General features: G+C 46.2%; 2 protein-coding genes across 2 annotated transcripts in view; both read right to left on the reverse strand.

The window, feature by feature from the left end:
• Positions 1 to 20263, reverse strand: part of LOC129715045 (RNA-binding protein 43-like) — a 260957-nt gene that overhangs the window by 199870 nt on the left and 40824 nt on the right. The gene's annotated exons all lie outside the window — the stretch shown is intronic.
• Positions 1 to 20263, reverse strand: part of LOC129715042 (unconventional myosin-Id-like) — a 106970-nt gene that overhangs the window by 79640 nt on the left and 7067 nt on the right. The window contains 5 exon segments of the mRNA XM_055664875.1: positions 1957 to 2073; positions 3438 to 3533; positions 10203 to 10256; positions 17953 to 18118; positions 19607 to 19700. Of these exon segments, the coding sequence (XP_055520850.1) occupies positions 1957 to 2073; positions 3438 to 3533; positions 10203 to 10256; positions 17953 to 18118; positions 19607 to 19700 (527 nt within the window).

The raw sequence follows: 20263 nt of genomic DNA on the forward strand, positions 1-20263 counted from the left end.
TGATGGAGAGAGAAATGGAACAAATGAATGAAAGAAATGCGATAAGCAATGATAAAGGGAACAGGCCATTGTTAGCTGTGTGCTAGGTGAAAATGAGTTACAGACAATGAGACTCACCAAGGCTTTGAGGTGGGGGGAGGGATGGAGAGAGAGTGGATGCAAGGGTGCAACTTGAAGTTAGAGAAATCAACATTAATATTATTGGAGGTAGACAAAAATGCTGGAGAAACTCAGCGGGTGCAGCAGCATCTGTGGAGCGAAGGAAATAGGCGACGTTTCGGGCCGAAACCCTTCTTCAGACTGATGGAGGGTGTGGGGGTGGGAGAAGGAAGGAAAAAGGGAGGAGGAGGAGCCCGAGGGCGGGGGGATGGGAGGAGACAGCTCGAGGGTGGGAATTAATATTATTGGGTTGTAAGCTGCCCAAACGAAACATACAACACACACGTACACACACATGAACCAAGAGGTGTTCAGGTTAGCGTTTAGTGTTAAGACTTTAGAGTTTACAGTGCTTAGAGTTTAGCGTAATAGTGCCTAGAGTGTTTAGAGTATGGTGTGTTTAGAAACATAGAAACATAGAAAATAGCTGGAGTAGGCCATTCGGCCCTTGGAGCCAGCAACCACCATTCAATGTGATCATCCAAAATCAGTACCCCGTTCCTGCTTTATCCCCATATCCCCTGATTCCCTTTGCTCTAAGAGCTAAATCTAACTCTCTCTTGAAAACTTAACATTTAATGTTTAGAGTGGTTATAAATTAGATTGCTTAAATTTAGAGAGTTTAGAGTGTTTACAGTTTAGTGTGTTTGGTTTAGTTAAGTTGTTTGATGTAGTTTAGTTTAGTTTAGTTTAGTTTAGGTTATTGTCACATATACTGATGTATAGTGAAAAGATTTTTGTTGCACGCTAACCAGTCAGCAGAAAGACTATACATAATTGCCATCGAGCCGTCCACAGTGTACAGATAAATGATAAAGGGAATAACGTTTAGTGCAAGATAAAGTCCAGTGAAGTCGGATTAAAGATAGTCCGAGGGTCACCAGTGAGGTAGATGGGAGGTCAGGACCGCTCTCTGGTTGTGGTAGGATGGTTCAGTTGCCTGATAACAGCTGGGAAGAAACTGTCCCTGAATCTGGAGGTGTGCGTTTTCACAGTTCTGTACATCTTGCCCGATGGGAGAGGGGTGAAGAGGGAGTGGCCAGGGTGTGACTGGTCCTTGATGATGCTGCTGGCCTTGCCGAGGCAGCGTGAGGTGTAGATGGAGTCAATGGAAGGAGGTTGGTTTGCGTGATGGTCTGGGCTGCGTCCACAATAATTCCTAAGGTAATTGCTTAATTGCCCATTTGCTTAAGTAAAACAAATATTACTCAAAGTCGCTACAACTCCTCAGTATTGTGTGTAATTTTGGGCCCAAGATCTGAGGAAGGATGTGCAGGGCTCTGGAGAGGATCCAGAGGAAGTTTACGAGAATGATCCCAGGAATGAATGGGTTAACATATGATGAGCGTTTGACAACACTGGGCCTGTACCCGCTGGAGTTTAGAAGGATGAGGGGAAGAACTCATTGAAACACACCGAATAGTGAAAGGCCTGGATAGAGTGGATGTGGAGAGGAAGTTTCCACTAGCGGGAGAGTCTAGGACCAGAGGTCACAGCCTCAGAATTAAAGGATGTTTAGGAAGGAGATGAGGAGGAATTTATTGAGTCAGAGGGTGGTGAATCAGTGGAATTCTTTGCCACAGAAGGCTGTGGAGGCCAAGTCAATGGATATTTCTAAGGCAGAGATAGATAGATTTTTGATTAGTACGGGTGTCAGGGGTTACGGGGAGAAGGCAGGAGAATGGGGTTGAGAGGGCGGGATAGACCAGCCATGATTGAATGGCGGAGTAGACTTGATGGGCCGAATGGCCTAATTCTGCTCCTATAACTTATGAACGTATGAACTTGTGAACTCACCAGGTGCAGAATGGTGGCCAAGACTTTATAGATGGCAGTGATTTCGTCTTCACTGAATCCAAGTACCTGCATTGCATTCATCACTATCTTGAAGTTCCCTTTATCATTAGTCCCCGTCTGCAAATGAGTTAAAGTACAATGAATGTGAATGTAACATAACAACAGGCCTTGCTCCAAGCTATTGTGCAGTGAATTACATGGCTTTCAGTAGCATTTAGAACTACCAACAATATCTATATTTAGTTTTCAATTTAGAATGGAAACAGGTCCCTTCGGCCCACCGAGTCGGCTTTGACCAGCGATCCCTGCACATTAGCACACACTAGGGGCAATTTACACTTACGGCAGGCCAATGAACCCGCCAACCTGTAGGTCTTTAGAGTGTGGGAGGAAATCTTGGAGAAAATCTACGGGGAGAACGTACAAACTCCGTACAGACAGCTCCCATAGTCGGGATCGAACCCGGGTCTCCGGCGCTGTGAGGCAACAACTCTACCGCTGTGCCAACCAGGGCTGCCACCCTTCTTCATTCTGATCCACGGCAAGAAGGGTCCCGACACAAAATGTTGCCAATCTGTCTCTAGAAGGGTCCCAATCCAAAAGGTCATCGGCCTAAGTGAGACAGGGTCCCGACCTTAAACAGTCTGAAGAAGGGTCCCAGTCTGAAGAAGGGTCCCGACCCAGAATATCGCCTGACCTGAAATGTTATCTATGAATCTGTAGCGGGTGGTGAATCTGTGGGATTCTTTGCCACAGAGGGCTGTGGAGGCCAAGTCAATGGATATTTTTAAAGCAGAGATAGTAGATTAAAGGATGTTTATTGATTAGTACGGGTGTCAGGGGTAATGGGGAGATGGCAGGAGAATGGGGTTAGGAGGGAGAGACAGATCAGCCATGATTAAATGGCGGAGTAGAATTGATGGGCCGAATGGCCTAATTCTACTCCTATCACTTATGACCTTATGATCTATCAGTCTACCTGCAGGTTTACAGGCTAATTAGCTTGGTAACATTGTAAAATTGTCCCTAGTGTGTGTTAGGTTTTGCTGGTGTATGGGGAACGCTGGTCGGCGCCAACGCGGTGGGCCTGTTTCCGCGTTGTATCTCTGAACTGAACCAGACTGAACATGTGGTTGAAAGTTGTCACGGGCGGTCACGGTGGTGCAGCGGTAGAGTTGCTGCCTTACATCGAATGCAGCGCCGGAGACCCGGGTTCGATCCCGACTACGGGTGCTGTCTGTACGGAGTTTGTACGTTCTCCCCGTGGGGTTTCTCCGAGACCTTCGGTTTCTTCCCACAATCCAAAGACGTACAGGTTTGTAGGTTAACTGGCTTGGTGTAAATGTAAAAAATGTCCCGAGTGGGTGGGTAGAGTAGAGTTAGTGTGCGGGGATCGCTGGTCGGCGCGGACCCAGTGGGCCGAAGGGCCTGTTTCCGCACTGTATCTCATGGTATTTGCAATTGCAGAAGTGCCTACTTACAGCGGCAGTCACCCCGTCTTTGGTGAACGCATATTCCGAGACATCTCTCTGTAGGTACAGGCCCTGCAACATGTCATCGGAGCCTCCCTGGAGAAGCTGAAACAGCACAAAGCAACAAGCGGTTTATAACACAAACCATTTAGGCAAACATTGTAAGAATAGTGGGCACACATGATTGGGTCTTCAGGTCATATGGTCAATAGACAATAGACAATAGATAATAGGTGCAGGAGTAGGCCATTCGGCACTTTGAGCCAGCAACGCCATTCAATGTGATCATGGCTGATCATCCCCAATCAGTATCCCCGTTCCTGCCTTCTCCCCATATCCCCTGACTCCGCTATTTTTAAGAGCCCTATCTAACTCTCTCTTGAAAGTATCCAGAGAACCGGCCTCCACTGCCCTCTGAGGCAGAGAATTCCATACGCAACTCTCTGTGTGAAAATGTTTTTCCTCATCTCCGTTCTAAATGGTTACCCCTTATTCTTAAACTGTGGCCCCTGGTTCTGGACTCCCCCAACATCGGGAACATGTTTCCTGCCTCTAGCGTGTGCAAACCCTTAATAATCTTATATGTTTCAATGAGATACCCTCTCATCCTTCTAAACTCCAGAGTATACAAGCCCAGCTGCTCCATTCTCTCAGCATATGACAGTCCCGCCATCCCGGGAATTAACCTGGTGAACCTACGCTGCACTCCCTCAATAACAAGAATGTCCTTCCTCAAATTAGGGAACCAAAACTGCACACAATACTCCAGGTGTGGTCTCACTAGGGCTCTGTACAACTGCAGAAGGACCTCTTTGCTCCTGTTCTCGACTCCTCTTGTTATGAAGGCCAACATGCTTTCTTCACTGCCTGCTGTACCTGCATGCTTACATTCTTTGACTGATGAACAAGGTCCCCCAGATCCTGTTGTACTTCCCCTTTTCCCAACTTGACACCATTTAGATAGTAATCTGCCTTCCTGTTTTTGCCACCAAAGTGGATAACCTCACATTTATCCACATTAAACTGCATCTGCCATGCGTCTGCCCACTCACCCAACCTGTCCAAGTCACCCTGCATTCTCGTAGCGCCACTGTGCACGTGCTGGGCGCTGCCCACCATTTTGTTGTTCATTGCAATGGAACGGAAGGTTCCGGATTAACCTGGATTTCCTTGCTCCCGTTTTCAGGAGAGAGTGGGTCGGGCAAGACGGAGGCGAGCAAATACATCATGCAGTACATCGCGGCGATCACCAACCCTGGTCAGAGGGTGGAGGTCGAGAGGTAAGAGCTTATCCAATGTTATTTTTAAGAGCCCCATCTAGCTCTCTCCTGAAAGCATCCAGAGAACCTGCCTCCACCGCCCTCTGAAGCAGAGAATTCCACAGGTCATAAGGTCATAGGCCAATCGGCCCATCGAGTCTACTCCGCCATTCTTTCGTGGCCGATTTATCTCTCCCCTCTCAACCCCCATTCTCCTGCCTACTCCCCATAACCTCTGGCACATCTACCGAATTTGTGTAAGATGTTGTCAAGCTGGAAAGGGCGCAGAGAAGATTAATGAGGATGTTGCCAGGACTCGAGGGCATGAGCTATTGGGAGAGGTCGGGTAGGCTAGGACTCAATTCCCTGGAGCGCGGGAGGGTGAGGGGTGATCTTTATTGAGATGTATAAAATCATGAGAGGAATAGATCGGGTAAGTTAACATAGTCCTTTACCCAATGTGCAGGAAGGAACTGCAGGTGCTGGTATACACCGCAGACAGACACGAATCAAGGGATATGGGGAGAAGGCAGGAACGGGGTACTGATTTTGGATGATCAGCCATGATCACATTGAATGGCGGTGCGGGCTCGAAGGGCTGAATGGCCTACTCCTGCACCTATTGCCTAGTGTTAGCAATGTTACAAAATGTTGAGATTTTAAAAATCAAGTCTGCAATTTATCCCATCAGATAAAGCATAACAATAAGTTTAATTTGACACCAAATTCACTTTCATATCTCAAGTATTAAAAAAGTTATGGCCATTTTCATACTCGGAAATTAGCATCTTGTTCCCTATTGATTTTCAATGGACATTACAAAAAAGCTGTGATCTTGGATAGTCAAAAGCCCATTTCTTAAGGAAAGATTAACATTTTTAAATAGCCTAAGTGTCCAAAGATTATTCACAAATAATTCACAATATAACATGATTTTTATATCTAATTTACATTAATTTATGGCCAAATGGAAGGAATTTAGTGTTCAATTGCTGTAAATAAATGCCCATTTAAATCGGCTTTCTAGTGGGTTCATGTGGAACGCGCTGGTTTAGAACGTTGACATCGCGCTGGATTAATGCCCTCAAATGCCGAGAAAAATACTGCGGGATATAAAAAGCCCAAAATGAACTACTCGCTATAGATAACTTGATATACAGGGTTATATATATGCCCCATTTAATGTAAAAATAAGGTACATACCTTTAATAGTTTGCTTTATAAAACCCTGGGGCTGCGAGAGGTTGCGGAGTGAACGAGAGCTTTTAAAACTATTATATCTATTATTCGAGGCCTATAAAACTAATAATAGCTTTTGTGCCACCGGGTCTTGCAGCGATTCTCCGTTAATGATTTCCTAGGCTGAACATGTGCGATTGGAACAGCCTAGTAAAAATCGCGTTTTAAACCCGCCCCCTCTAAACAGCGCCAAAATCACACACAAGGGGTGGGGCAGATGCTCAGCCACGATTCAGGTAGGTTTTGTAACATACCTACTAGTGTCTATTGTCTACTCCAGCATTTTGTGTTTCTATGTTTCCAAAATGCTGGAGTGTCTCAGCGACACAGGCAGCATCTCTGGAAAGAAGGAATGGGTGACGTTTCGGGTCTGAAGAAGGGTCTCGACCGGAACCGTTACCCATTGCTTCTCTCCAGGCGCGCTGCCTGTCCCGCTGAGTCACTCCACCATTTTGAGTCTATCTTTTTTTTTAACCTGGAGTAGGTGAATTGAGGACCAGGGGACATAGGCTGAAGGTGAAGGGGAGAAGATTTAATAGGATCCAGGAGGGTAACATTTTTTTTCGCAAAGGGTGGTGGGCATGTGGAACGAACTGCCAGAGGAGGAAGGGGGGGGGGGGGGGGGGGGGGGGTTTCAGATTCAGATTCAATTTTAATTGTCATTGTCAGTGTACAGTACAGAGACAACGAAATGCATCATTTCGTTGTCTCTGTACTGTACACTGACAATTTGGGTAGAAGGGGGCAAGGGGGTAGGAGAGGAGGGGGGCATAATAGGGAAATGAGTGTCTCTAGTAATATACAAATGGGGTGGTATTAAATGAGAGACAAGAAACAAGTCACAAAACCCCACCAACTCTCACCAACTTCTACAGATGCGCCGTAGAAAGCATCTTATCGGGATGCATCACAGCACGGTTTGGGAACAGCTCCATCCAAGACCCGCAAGGAATTGCAGCGAATTGTGGACGCAGCCCAGACCATCGCACAAACCAACCTCCCTTCCATTGACTCCATCTACACCTCACGCTGCCTCGGCAAGGCCAGCAGCATCATCAAGGACCAGTCGCACCCCGGCCACTCCCTCTTCTCCCCTCTCCCATCGGGCAAGAGGTACAGAAGTGTGAAAACGCACACCTCCAGATTCAGGGACAGTTTCTTCCCAGCTGTTATCAGGCAACTGAACCATCCTACCACAACCAGAGAGCGGTCCTGAACTACTATCTACCTCATTGGTGACACTTGGACTATCTTTGATCGGGCTTTACTGACTTTACCTTGCACTAAACGTTATTCCCTTTATCCTGTATCTGCACACAGTAAATTGATTGATTGTAATCATGTATTGTCTTTCTGCTGACTGGTTCGCAAGCAACAAAAAAGTTTTTCACTGTACCTCGGTACACGTGACAATAAACTAAACTGAACTAAACTAGACTAGACTACTAGATACTAATATTCTTAACTGTAAGCTCTAACCACTCTGAACACGAAACTCTAAAGTCTTAACACTCTAATCTCTGCAATCTTGCAGGAAGAGTCTGAAGAAGGGTCTCGACCCAATAGACAATAGACAATAGGTGCAGGAGTAGCCCATTCGGCCCTTCGAGCCAGCACCGCCATTCAATGTGATCATGGCTGATCATCCACAATCAGTACCCCGTTCCTGCCTTCTCCCCATATCCCCTGACTCCGCTTTCTTTAAGAGCCCTATCTAGCTCTCTCTTGAAAGCATCTAGAGAACCGGCCTCCACCGCCCTCTGAGGCAGAGAATTCCACAGACTCACCACTCTCTGTGTGAAAAAGCGTTTCCTCGTCTCCGTTCTAAATGGCTTACTCCTTATTCTTAAAGCCCTATCCCACGGTACGAGTTCATTCCAAGAGTTCTCCCGAGTTTGAAAAAAATCAAACTCGTGGTAAGCACGGAGAATGAACGTAGCGGGTACGTCGGAGCTCGGGGACGTCTCTTAGCACTAACGGCAGGTACTCGGGAAGACTCGCTAACGGCAGGTAAGCACGGGAAGACGCGTGAAGATTTTTCAACATGTTGAAAAATGTCCACGAGAGCCCCGAGTACCGACGAGTGGCCATTACCGTAAATCTCCGAGTTCGAATCAGGGCAAAACTTGGGAGAGCTCTTGGAATGAACTCGTACCGTGGGACAGGGGTTTGAAACTGTGGCCCCTGGTTCTGGACTACCCCAACATCAGAAACATTGTCTCTCCATTCCCTCCTCAGATGCTGCCTGACCCGCTGAGTTCCTCCAGCACTTTGTGTTTTGGTGATAATTCCAGCATCTGCAGTTCCCTTCTGTCTCTGTTCTAACTACGTTACTGCACTACATATGATTAACATGCGCCGACCCTAAAAATACATCTCGTTTCACAATTGGTGTTAGACTGCTGCTGCTTCTAAGCACCTTGAGGTGTAACAAGCCATTTGTGATCTACATATAGCATGAAAAGCAATCGCTGGGCAGCCTATTCTTATAACTGTTATAAACACATTGGAGGAAATAACAGTTTAGATTAGTTTATCTTAGAGATGCAGCGCGGAAACCGGCCTTTATGCCCACTGAGTCTGCGCTGGCCAGCGATCCCCGCACACTAACACTAGTCCTACACACACCAGGGACAATGCACATTGACACTAAGCTCATTAACCTGCAAACCTGTACGTCTTTGGAGTGTGGGAGAAAACCAGAGCACCTGGAGAAACCCCAGGCAGGTCACGGGGACAACGTGCAAACTCCGTACAGACAGTCGGGTTCGCCCTATCTTCAGACCCGACCCTGCACCCAGAGAGTTGTGAATCTGTGGAATTCTCTGCCACCGAAGGCAGTGGAGGCCAAATCACTGGAAGTTTTCATGAGCTCCAGGGGCTAGAGGTACGGGGAAAAGGCAGGCACAGGTTACTGATTGTGGATGGTCAGCAATGATCACAATGAATGGCGGTGCTGGCTCGAAGGGCCGAATGGCCTCCTCCTGCACATATTGTCTACGTTACTCACTAGAGGCAGGAAACATGTTCCCGATGTTGGGGGAGTCCAGAACCAGGGGCCACAGTTTAAGAATAAGGGGCAAGCCATTTAGAACGGACATGAGGTAACACGTCTTCACACAGAGAGTGGTGAGTCTGTGGAATTCTCTGCCTCAGAGGGCGGTGGAGGCCGGTTCTCTGGATGCTTTCAAGAGAGAGCTAGATAGAGCTCTTAAAGATAGCGGAGTCAGGGGATATGGGGAGAAGGCAGGAACGGGGTACTGGTTGTGGATGATCAGCCATGATCACATTGAATGGTGGTGCTGGCTCGACGGGCCAAATGGCCTACTCCTGCATCTATTGTCTATTGTCTATTGTCTATCACCTATCCATGTTCTCCACAGATGCTGCCTGACCCGCTGAGTTACTCCAACACTCGGTGAAACGTCACCTATCCATGTTCTCCACAGATGCTGCCTGACCCGCTGAGTTACTCCAGCACTCTGAAACGTCACCTATCCATGTTCTCCACAGATGCTGCCTGACCCGCTGAGTTACTCCAGCACTCTGTGTCTTTTTTGGAATAAGTTCATGTTCATTAGTGATAGGAGCAGTATAAGGCCATTCGGCCCATCAAGTCTACACCGCCATTCAATCATGGCTGATCTATCTCTCCCTCCTCATCCCATTCTCCTGCCTTCTCCCCATAACCCCTGACACCCGTACTAATCAAGAAGGTATCAGAATGTGTAGGAAGGAACTGCAGATGCTGGTTTAAACCGAAGATGGATACAAAATGCTGGAGTAACTCAGCTGGACAGGCAGCATCTCTGTAGAGAAGGAATGGGAGATGTTTCTGGTCGAGACCCTTCTTCAGACGGTCTATGTCAGTAGTGTATCTATCTCTGCCTTACCACTGTGTGCTATTCTCTCTCGAGTTTTCAAGAACCTTTGTAGTTAGAACATAGAACAGTACAGTGTAAGAACAGGTCCTTCGGCCCACAATATCTGTACTGAACATGAAGCTCAGTTAACCTAATCTCCTCTGCCTCAACGTGATCCATATCCCTCCATTCCCTGCATATCCATGTGCCGATTAAAAAGCCTCTTAAACGCCACTATCGTATATCTGCCTCCACCACCACCCCTGGTTCCAGGCACCCACCGCCATCTGTGTGCCCAGCACGTCTCTATACATTGCCCCATCTCACGTTAAAGCCATGCCCTCGAAACGTTGGCATTAACATCGTGACATTTCGAATAGATGAGTTAGAATGACAACAGAATAATCTGTTACCTGGTAAAATGAATGGAAATTCCTTTCTCCTGCTTGTTGCACAATAACTCTTGACTGTGAAGGAAGAGAAAAATATTGGTGAACTCATAAAAGAGACCATGAAAATCAACAACATTGTATCGCGAGAAAATGTTTTAAGATGCCATTAGCATTACGAACTTTGAAAAATGGGGTCTACTTTTGAGGGAAAAAAGCACAAAGTGCTGGAGGAACTCAGGAGGGTCAGACGGTGACTGTGGAGAAAATGGACAGATAACGTTTTGGGTTGGGGCCCTTCCTCGGAGTTATTGTAGTGGGGGGGTAGAAGAGAGAAAGGCCTGGATAGAGTGGATGTGGAGAAGATGTTTCCACTACTGGGAGAGTCTAGGGCTAGAGGTCACAGCCTCACAAGTAAAGGACGTTCCTTTGCGAAGGTCAATAGACAATAGACAACATGGGAACATGAGCTAATGATAAAGATCTCGAAGGATAGATGGGAAAAGTATCTGATGAACACACATAATTGTTCTATTAATGCAAGACATAATTTAATTCAATTCAAATTATTACATAGACTATATTATTCAAAAACAAGGTTGAATAAATTTTATCCAAACGTCTCTCCCAGATGCGATAAATGTTTGTTTCAAAACGCTAATATAACACATTCATTTGTAGGATGTACAAAGTTGAATAAATTTTGGAGTGATATATTTGATATATTTACAAAGCTTTTCAAGTCCACAATAGAACCTAAAACGGAATGGATTATATTTGGAATAATAGTAGAAGATATCAATTTAAATAAAGACCAAAATGTTTTTTTTAATTATGGGTTAATAATTGGAAAGAAATTGATACTTAAATTTTGGAAAAATACAACCATACCAACTGTTAAAATGTGGATTAAGAATATGATGGACATAGCTCGCCTTGAAGAAATGAGACTCCGACTAATAGATAAATATGACCAATTCCTAAGGAGTTGGTCTCCTTTCATCGACTTTTTGGAATCATGTGATGCAGCGGTACCGTAAAGATTGCTGATTTCAGTTCATGACGTGGATAGATCTACATCTCCGAATACAGATTTGAAAAATTCTCTTTTAAGGGGCCTTCTATCATAGAAACATAGAAACATAGAAATTAGGTGCAGGAGTAGGCCATTCGGCCCTTCAAGCCTGCACCGCCATTCAATATGATCATGGCTGATCATCCAACTCAGTATCCCGTACCTGCCTTCTCTCCATACCCTCTGATCCCCTTAGCCACAAGGGCCACATCTAACTCCCTCTTAAATATAGCCAATGAACTGGCCTCAACTACCCTCTGAGGCAGAGAGTTCCAGAGATTCACCACTCTCTGTGTGAAAAAAGTTCTCCTCATCTCGTTTTTAAAGGATTTCCCCCTTATCCTTAAGCTGTGACCCCTTGTCCTGGACTTCCCCAACATCGGGAACAATCTTCCTGCATCTAGCCTGTCCAACCCCTTAAGAATTTTGTAAGTTTCTATAAGATCCCCTCTCAATCTCCTAAATTCTAGAGAGTATAAACCAAGTCTATCCAGTCTTTCTTCATAAGACAGTCCTGACATCCCAGGAATCAGTCTGGTAAACCTTCTCTGCACTCCCTCTACGGCAATAATGTCCTTCCTCAGATTTGGAGACCAAAACTGTACGCAATACTCCAGGTGTGGTCTCACCAAGACCCTGTACAACTGCAGTAGAACCTCCCTGCTCCTATACTCAAATCATTTTGCTATGAAAGCCAACGTACCATTCGCTTTCTTCACTGCCTGCTGCACCTGCATGCCTACCTTCAATGACTGGTGTACCATGACACCCAGGTCTCGCTGCATCTCCCCCTTTCCCAATCAGCCATCATTTAAATAATAGTCTGCTTTCCCGTTTTTGCCACCAAAAGTGGATAACCTCACATTTATCCACATTATACTGCATCTGCCAAACATTTGCCCACTCACCCAGCCTATCCAAGTCACTTTGCAGTCTCCTAGCATCCTCCTCACAGCTAACACTGCCCCCCAGCTTAGTGTCATCCGCAAACTTGGAGATATTGCCTTCAATTCCCTCATCCAGATCATTAATATATATTGTAAATAGCTGGGGTCCCAGCACTGAGCCTTGCGGTACCCCACTAGTCACTGCCTGCCATTGTGAAAAGGACCCGTTTACTAGACCTCCTACTCTTTGCTTCCTGTTTGCCAGCCAGTTCTCTATCCACACCAATACTGAACCCCCAATGCCATGTGCTTTAAGTTTGTGTACTAATCTCGTATGTGGAACCTTGTCGAAAGCCTTCTGGAAGTCCAGATACACCACACCCACTGGTTCTCCCCTATCCACGCTACTAGTTACATCCTCGAAAAATTCTATAAGATTCGTCAGACATGATTTACCTTTCGTAAATCCATGCTGACTTTGTCCAATGATTTCACCACTTTCCAAATGTGCTGCTATCCCATCTTTAATAACTGACTAGCAGTTTCCCCACTACCGATGTTAGACTAACTGGTCTGTAATTCCCCATTTTCTCTCTCCCTCCCTTCTTAAAAAGTGGGGTTACGTTTGCTACCCGCCAATCCTCTGGAACTACTCCAGAATCTAAGGAGTTTTGAAAGATTATTACTAATGCATCCACTATTTCTGGAGCTACTTCCTTAAGTACTCTGGGATGCAGCCTATCTGGCCCTGGGGATTTATCGGCCTTTAATCCATTCAATTTACCCAACACCACTTCCCGACTAACCTGGATTTCACTCAATTCCTCCAACTCCTTTGACCCGCGGTCCCCTGCTATTTCCGGCAGATTATTTATGTCTTCCTTTGTGAAGACGGAACCAAAGTAGTTATTCAATTGGTCCGCCATATCCTTGTTCCCCATGATCAACTCACCTGTTTCTGACTGCAAGGGACCTACATTTGTTTTAACTAATCTCTTTCTTTTCACATATCTATAAATACTTTTGCAGTCAGTTTTTATGTTCCCTGCCAGTTTTCTTTCATAATCTATTTTTCCTGTCCTAATTAAGCCCTTTGTCCTCCTCTGCTGGTCTCTGAATTTCTCCCAGTCCTCTGGTATGCTGCTTTTTCTGGCTAATTTGTACGCATCATCCTTCGCTTTGATACTATCCCTGATTTCCCTTGTTATCCACGGATGCACTACCTTCCCTGATTTATTCTTTTGCCAAACTGGGATGAACAATTTTTGTAGTTTATCCATGCAGTCTTTAAATGTCTTCCATTGCATATCCACCGTCAACCCTTTTAGAATTAATTGCCAGTCAATCTTGGCCAATTCACGTCTCATACCCTCAAAGTTACCTTTCTTTAAGTTCAAAACCATTGTTTCTGAATTAACAATGTCGCTCTCCATCCTAATGAAGAACTCAACCATATTATGGTCACTCTTGCCCAAGGGGGCACGTACAACAAGACTGCTAACTAACCCTTCCTCATTACTCAATACCCAGTCTAAAATAGCCTGCTCTCTCATTGGTTCCTCTACATGTTGATTTAGATAACTATCCCGCATACATTCCAAGAAATCCTCTTCCTCAGCACCCCTGCCAATTTGATTCACCCAATCTATATGTAGATTGAAGTCACCCATTATAACTGCTTTGCCTTTGTCGCACGCATTTCTAATTTCCTGTTTGATACCATCTCCAACTTCACTACTACTGTTAGGTGGCCTGTACACAACACCCACCAGCGTTTTCTGCCCCTTAGTGTTTCGCAGCTCTACCCATACCGATTCCACATCCTCCAAACTAATGTCCTTCCTTTCCATTGCGTTAATCTCCTCTCTAACCAGCAACGCTACCCCACCTCCTTTTCCTTTCTCTCTATCCCTCCTGAATATTGAATATCCCTGGATGTTCAGCTCCCAGCCTTGGTCACCCTGGAGCCATGTCTCCGTGATCCCAACTATATCATAATCATTAATGGCTATCTGCACGTTCAACTCATCCACCTTATTACGAATACTCCTTGCATTGAGACACAAAGCCTTCAGGCTTGTTTTTACAACACTCTTACCCCTTATACAATTATGTTGAAAAGTGGCCCTTTTTGATTTTTGCCCTGGTTTTGTCTGCCTGCCACTTTTACTTTTCACCTTGCTACCTATTGCTTCTACCTTCATTTTACACCCCCCTGCCTCTCTGCCCTTGTACCCATCCCCCTGCCACATTAGTTTAAATCCTCCCCGACAGCACTAGCAAACACCCCCCCAAGGACATTGGTTCCATTCCAGCCCAGGTGCAGACCGTCCTGTTTGTACTGGTCCCACCTCCCCCAGAACTGGTTCCAATGCCCTAAAAATTTGAATCCCTCCCCCTTGCACCATTTTTCAAGCCACGTATTCATCTGCAATATCCTCCTATTTCTGCTCTGACTGGCCCGTGGTACTGGTAGTAATCCAGAGATTATTACCTTTGAGGTCCTACTTTTAAGTTTATCTCCTAGCTCCCTAAATTCATCCTGTAGGACCTCATCCCTTTTTTTACCTATATCGTTGGTGCCAATATGCACCACGACAACTGGCTGTTCACCCTCCCCCTCCAGAATGTTCTGCAGCCGTTCAGTGACATCCCTGACCCTTGCACCAGGGAGGCAACATACCATCCTGGAGTCTCTTTTGCGGCCGCAGAAACGCCTATCTATTCCCCTGACAATTGAATCCCCTATTACTATTGCCCTTCCACTCTTTTTCCCCCCCTCATGTGCCGCAGAGCCACCCATGGTGCCATGAACTTGGCTGCTGCTGCCTTCCCCTGATGAGCAATCTCCCTCAACAGTATCCAAAATGGTATACCTGTTTAGGAGGGAGATGACCGCAGGGGACTCCTGCACTACCTGCCTACTGCTTTGCTGACTATTGGCCACCCGTTCCCTTTCTGTCCTCTTACCTTTTACCTGCGGTGTGACCAACTCGCTGTACGTGCTATCCACGACTTTCTCAGCGTCGTGGATGCTCCAGTATGAATCCAACCGCAGCTCCAATCGTTCAATGCGGTCTGCCAGGAGCTGCAGCTGTACACACTTCCTGCAAACGTAGTCACCAGGGACACCGACCATATCCCTGATCTCCCACATGTTGCAGGCTGAGCAAACCACGGGGCCAATCTCCACTGACATAGCTTACTCCCAATTTAACTATATTAAATATTTAACAAAACACAAAACTTTATCCTTTAAACTTTACTAATAAATACTGTACCCTTAACTCCCAGAATCCTTAACTCCCAGAATCCTTAGCTAACCTAACCTAAAGGCAAAAATGTAAAAATGTAAACCAATAAGAGGCTTCCCCCAGACTCCTTCTCTGGAACGTTGGCGATTTGGTTACAGCGCAGGTACTCCTCCCGTCTCACCAACGGCTCCCTGGGCCTCTGTGGAAACAAGGCCCGCGGTGTATTTTGTACTTACAGCGCAGGTACTCCTCCCCTCTCACCAACGGCTCCCTGGGCCTCTCCTATTCTCTCCTATTTCTACTTTCCACTTTTTCTTTTTTTTTATATACACACTTCACGTTTTTCTACTCTCTACCGTCTATTTTTTCTCTTTTTCTCCTTTCTATTGTTTTCTTTTTCTTGTCTTGCTTACTTCCTTCTCAAAACATAAAACTAGAGGTTGTATATAGAATGGATTACGGTATGACATAGTTGGCACCTAAAATTAGGTTCCACTGTACTGTTTTGTACTGTAAAAACTTCTAATAAAATAAACAAAAACAACAAAAAAAACAATAGACAACAGGTGCAGGAGTAGGCCATTTGGCCCTTCGAGCCAGCACCGCCATTCAATGTGATCATGGCTGATCATCCCCAATCAGTACCCCGTTCCTGCCTTCTCCCCATATCCCCTAACTCTGCTATTTTTAAGAGCCCTATCTAGCTCTCTCTCGAAAGCATCCAAAGAACCTGCCTCCACCGCCCTCTGAGGCAGAGAATACCACAGACTCACAACTCTCTGTGAGAAAAAGTGTTTCCTCGTCTCCGTTGTAAATGGCTTACTCCTTATTCTTAAACTGTGGCCTCTGGTTCTGGACTCCCCCAACATCGGGAACATGTTTCCTGCCTCTAGCATGTCAAAACCCATAATAATCTTATATGTTTCAATGAGATCACCTCTCATCCTTCTAAACTCCAGAATATACAAGCCCAGCCCCTCCATTCTCTCACCATATGACAGTCCCGCCATCCCGGGAATTAACCTTGTAAACCTATGCTGCACTCCCTCAATAGCAAGAATGTCCTTCCTCAAATTAGGGGACCAATTTGAGGAAGTACTACACACAATACTCCAGGTGTGGTCTCACTAAGGCTCTGTACAACTGCAGAAGGACCTCTTTGCTCCTATATTCGATTCCTCTTGTTATAAAGGCCAACATGCCATTCGCTTTTTTCACTGCCTGCTGTACCTGCTTGCTTACTTTCATAGACTGATGTACAAGGACCCCCAGATCCCGTTGTACTTCCCCTTTTCCCAACTTGACGCCATTTAGATAGTAATCTACCTTCCTGTTTTTGCTACCAAAGTGGATAACCTCACATTTATCTGCATTAAACTTCATCTGCCATGTATCTGCCCACTCCCCCAACCTGTCCAAGTCACCCTGCATTATCATAGCATCCTCCTCACAGTTCACACTGCCACCCAGCTTTGTGTCATCTGCAAATTTGCGAATGTTACTTTGAATCCCTTCATCCAAATCATTGATGTATATTGTAAATAGCTGCGGTCCCAGCACCGAGCCTTGCGGTAGGTACCCCACTAGTTACTGCCTGTCATTCTGAAAGGGACCCGTTAATCCCTACCCTTTGTTTCCTGTCTGCCAACCACTTCTCTATCCATGTCAGCACTCTAATTTCCTATGTGGGACCTTAGCAAATGCTTTCTGAAAGTCCAGGTACACTACTTCCACTGGCTCTCCCTTGTCCATTTTCTAGTTACATCTTCAAAAAATTCCAGAAGATTAGTCAAGCATGATTTCCCCCTCGTAAATCCATGCTGACTCAGACTGATCGTGTTACTGCTATCCAAATGTGCCGCTATCTCATTTTTTATAATTGACTCCAGCATCTTCCCCACCACCGATGTCAGGCTAACTGGTCTATAATTCCTAATTATATAACTGGTCTATAATTCCCCGTTTTCTCTCTCCCGCCTTTCTTAAAAAGTGGGATAACATTAGCTACCCTCCAATCCACAGGAACTGATCCTGAATCTATAGAACATTGGAAAATTATCACCAATGCATCCACAATTTCTAGAGCCACTTCCTTAAGTACCCTGGGATGCAGACCATCAGGCCCTGGGGATTTATCAGCCTTCAGTCCCATTGGTCTACCCAACACCATTTCCTGCCTAATGTGGATTGCCTTCAGTTCCTCCGTCATTCCCAGATCCTCTGGCCACTGCTACATCAGGAAGATTGTTTGTGTCCTCCTTAGTGAAGACAGATCCAAAGTACCTGTTCAACTCATCTGCCATTTCCTTCTTCCCCATAATAAATGCACCTTTTTCAGTCTTTGAGGGTCCAATGTTGGTTTTAACTAAATTACATAGGTACATAGATAGCTTAGGCTTAGAAGGGTATGGGGGAAATGCAGGCAGGTGGGATTAGTGTAGCTGGGACATTTCAGTCGGTATGAGCAAGCTGGGCTGAAGGGCCTGTTTCCACACTGTATGTCTGTATGACTATATCATTATCACTCCACCACTCTACCACTCAATGACAATGCTTACCTTCTCAAGCAAGTAGTTGTTGATGTGTCCACCAGTAGGGTCTCCTTTGAAGTCAAAGTTGATGTCCATGTACTTGCCGAAGCGGCTGGAGTTATCGTTTCGGTTGGTCTTTGCGTTCCCGAAAGCTTCGAGGATGCAGTTTGACTTCAGTAACGTGTTCTTCACGCTTGAAGTGGCCAGAGGCGGGCAATGAAATAAACAGAGAAGCGTTTTACTGCCACAACATTTCAGAAAGATTTGGACAGGTACGTGTGTGGTGGATAGGAGAGGTTTAGAGAGATGTGGGTCAAAACGCAGGCAGGTGGGACTAGTGTAGATGGGGCACGTTGGTCGGCAAGGGCAAGTTGGGCCGAAGGGCCTGTTTCTACACTGTATGCTGGGGGCTGGAAAGATGAGGGAGGGGGGGGGGCTCACTTAACCTTCCCAAATAACGAAAAGCTTGGATAGAGTGGATGTGGAGAGGATGTTTCCACTAGTGGGAGAGTCTAGGACTAGAGGTCATCACCAGAGAGTTAAGGAAGGAGATGAGGAGGAATTTCTTTAGTCAGAGGGGTGGTGAATCTGTGGAATTCATTACCACAGATGGCTGTGGAGGCCAAGTCAATGAATATATTTAAGGCCAAGATAGATAGATTCTTATCAAGATTAGTATGGGTGTCAGGGGTTATGGGGAGAAGGCAGGAGAATGGGGTTAGGAGGGAGAGATAGGTCAGCCATGATTAAATGGCGGAGTAGACTTGATGGGCCGAATGGCCTAATTCTGCTCCTATCACTTATGACTGACTCTACCCTGCACTGATCTGGGGAACTTGCTTTCATCATCAAATACTTGTGTTTCCTTCTTAAAGATCTTGAGTGAACTGAAAGAACTTTCCCATTTAACCCCAATTTCCTACGGGTATAACTCTATGCCTCTAGGGTGACAAGGTAGAGCAGCGGTAGAGTCGCTGCCTCACAGCGCCAAAGATCCAGGTTCGATCCTGACTACGGGCGCTGTCTGCATGGAGTTGGTACGTTCTCCCCGTGACCTGCGTGGGTTTTCTCCTGATCTTCGGTTTCCTCCCACACTCCAACCAAGTACAGGTTTGTAGGTTCATTGGCTTGGTATCAAATTGTCGTCTGTATGTGTGTGCAGAGTGCGTGGGGATCGCTGGTCAGCCCGGACTTGGTGGGCCGAAGGGCCTGTTTCAGCGCTGTATCTCTAAACTAAATAGACGTAACAATCCAGAGGACCAGAGGACATGGGTTCAAGGTGAAGGGGAAAAGATTTAATCGGAATCTGAGGGGTAACTTTTTCACACAAAGGGTGGTGGGTGTATGGAACAAGCTGCCAGAGGAGGTAGTTGAGGCTGGGGCTATCCCAACGTATAATAAATAGTTAGGCAGGTACATGGAATAGGACAGGTTTGGAGGGATATGGACCAAACGCAGGCAGGTGGGCACTTGTTGGCCGGCGTGGGCAAGTTGGGCCGAAGGGCCTGTTTCCACGCTGTATCGCTCTATGACCCGGAGAAAACCCACGCGGTCACGGGGAGAACACATAGGCGGCACCTGGAGTCGGGATTGGACCCGGGTCTCTGGCGCCGTGAGGCAGCGACTCTACCACTGCACCACCATGCCCGCTGTTCTACGTTAACATTGGATGAGCTCTTACCTCTCGACCTCCACCCTCTGACCAGGGTTGGTGATCGCCGCGATGTACTGCATGATGTATTTGCTCGCCTCCGTCTTGCCCGAACCGCTCTCTCCTGAAAACGGGAGCAAGGAAATCCAGGTTAATCCGGAACCTTCCGTTCCATTGCAATGAACAACAAAATGGTGGGCAGCGCCCAGCATGTGCACAGTGGCGCTACGAGAATGTAGGGTGACTTGGACAGGTTGGGTGAGTGGGCAGACGCATGGCAGATGCAGTTTAATGTGGATAAATGTGAGGGTATCCACTTTGGTGGCAAAAACAGGAAGGCAGATTATTTTCTAAATGGCGTCAAGTTAGGAAAAGGGGAAATACAACGGGATCTGGGGGATCCTTGTTCATCAGTCTATGAAAGTAAGCATGCAGGTACAGCAGGCAGTGAAGAAAGCGAATGGCATGTTGGCCTTCATAACAAGAGGAGTTGAGTATAGCAGCAAAGAGGTCCTTCTGCAGTTGTACAGAGCCCTAGTGAGACCACACCTGGGGTATTGTGTGCAGTTTTGGTCTCCAAATTTGAGGAAGGCCACTCTTGTTATTGAGGGAGTGCAGCGTAGGTTTACAAGGTTAATTCCCGGGATGACGGGACTGTCATGCGCTGAGAGAATGGAGCAGCTGGGC

This window comes from Leucoraja erinacea, chromosome 49 (genome assembly GCF_028641065.1).
Source record: "Leucoraja erinacea ecotype New England chromosome 49, Leri_hhj_1, whole genome shotgun sequence".
NCBI classification, from domain to species: Eukaryota; Metazoa; Chordata; class Chondrichthyes; order Rajiformes; family Rajidae; genus Leucoraja; species Leucoraja erinaceus.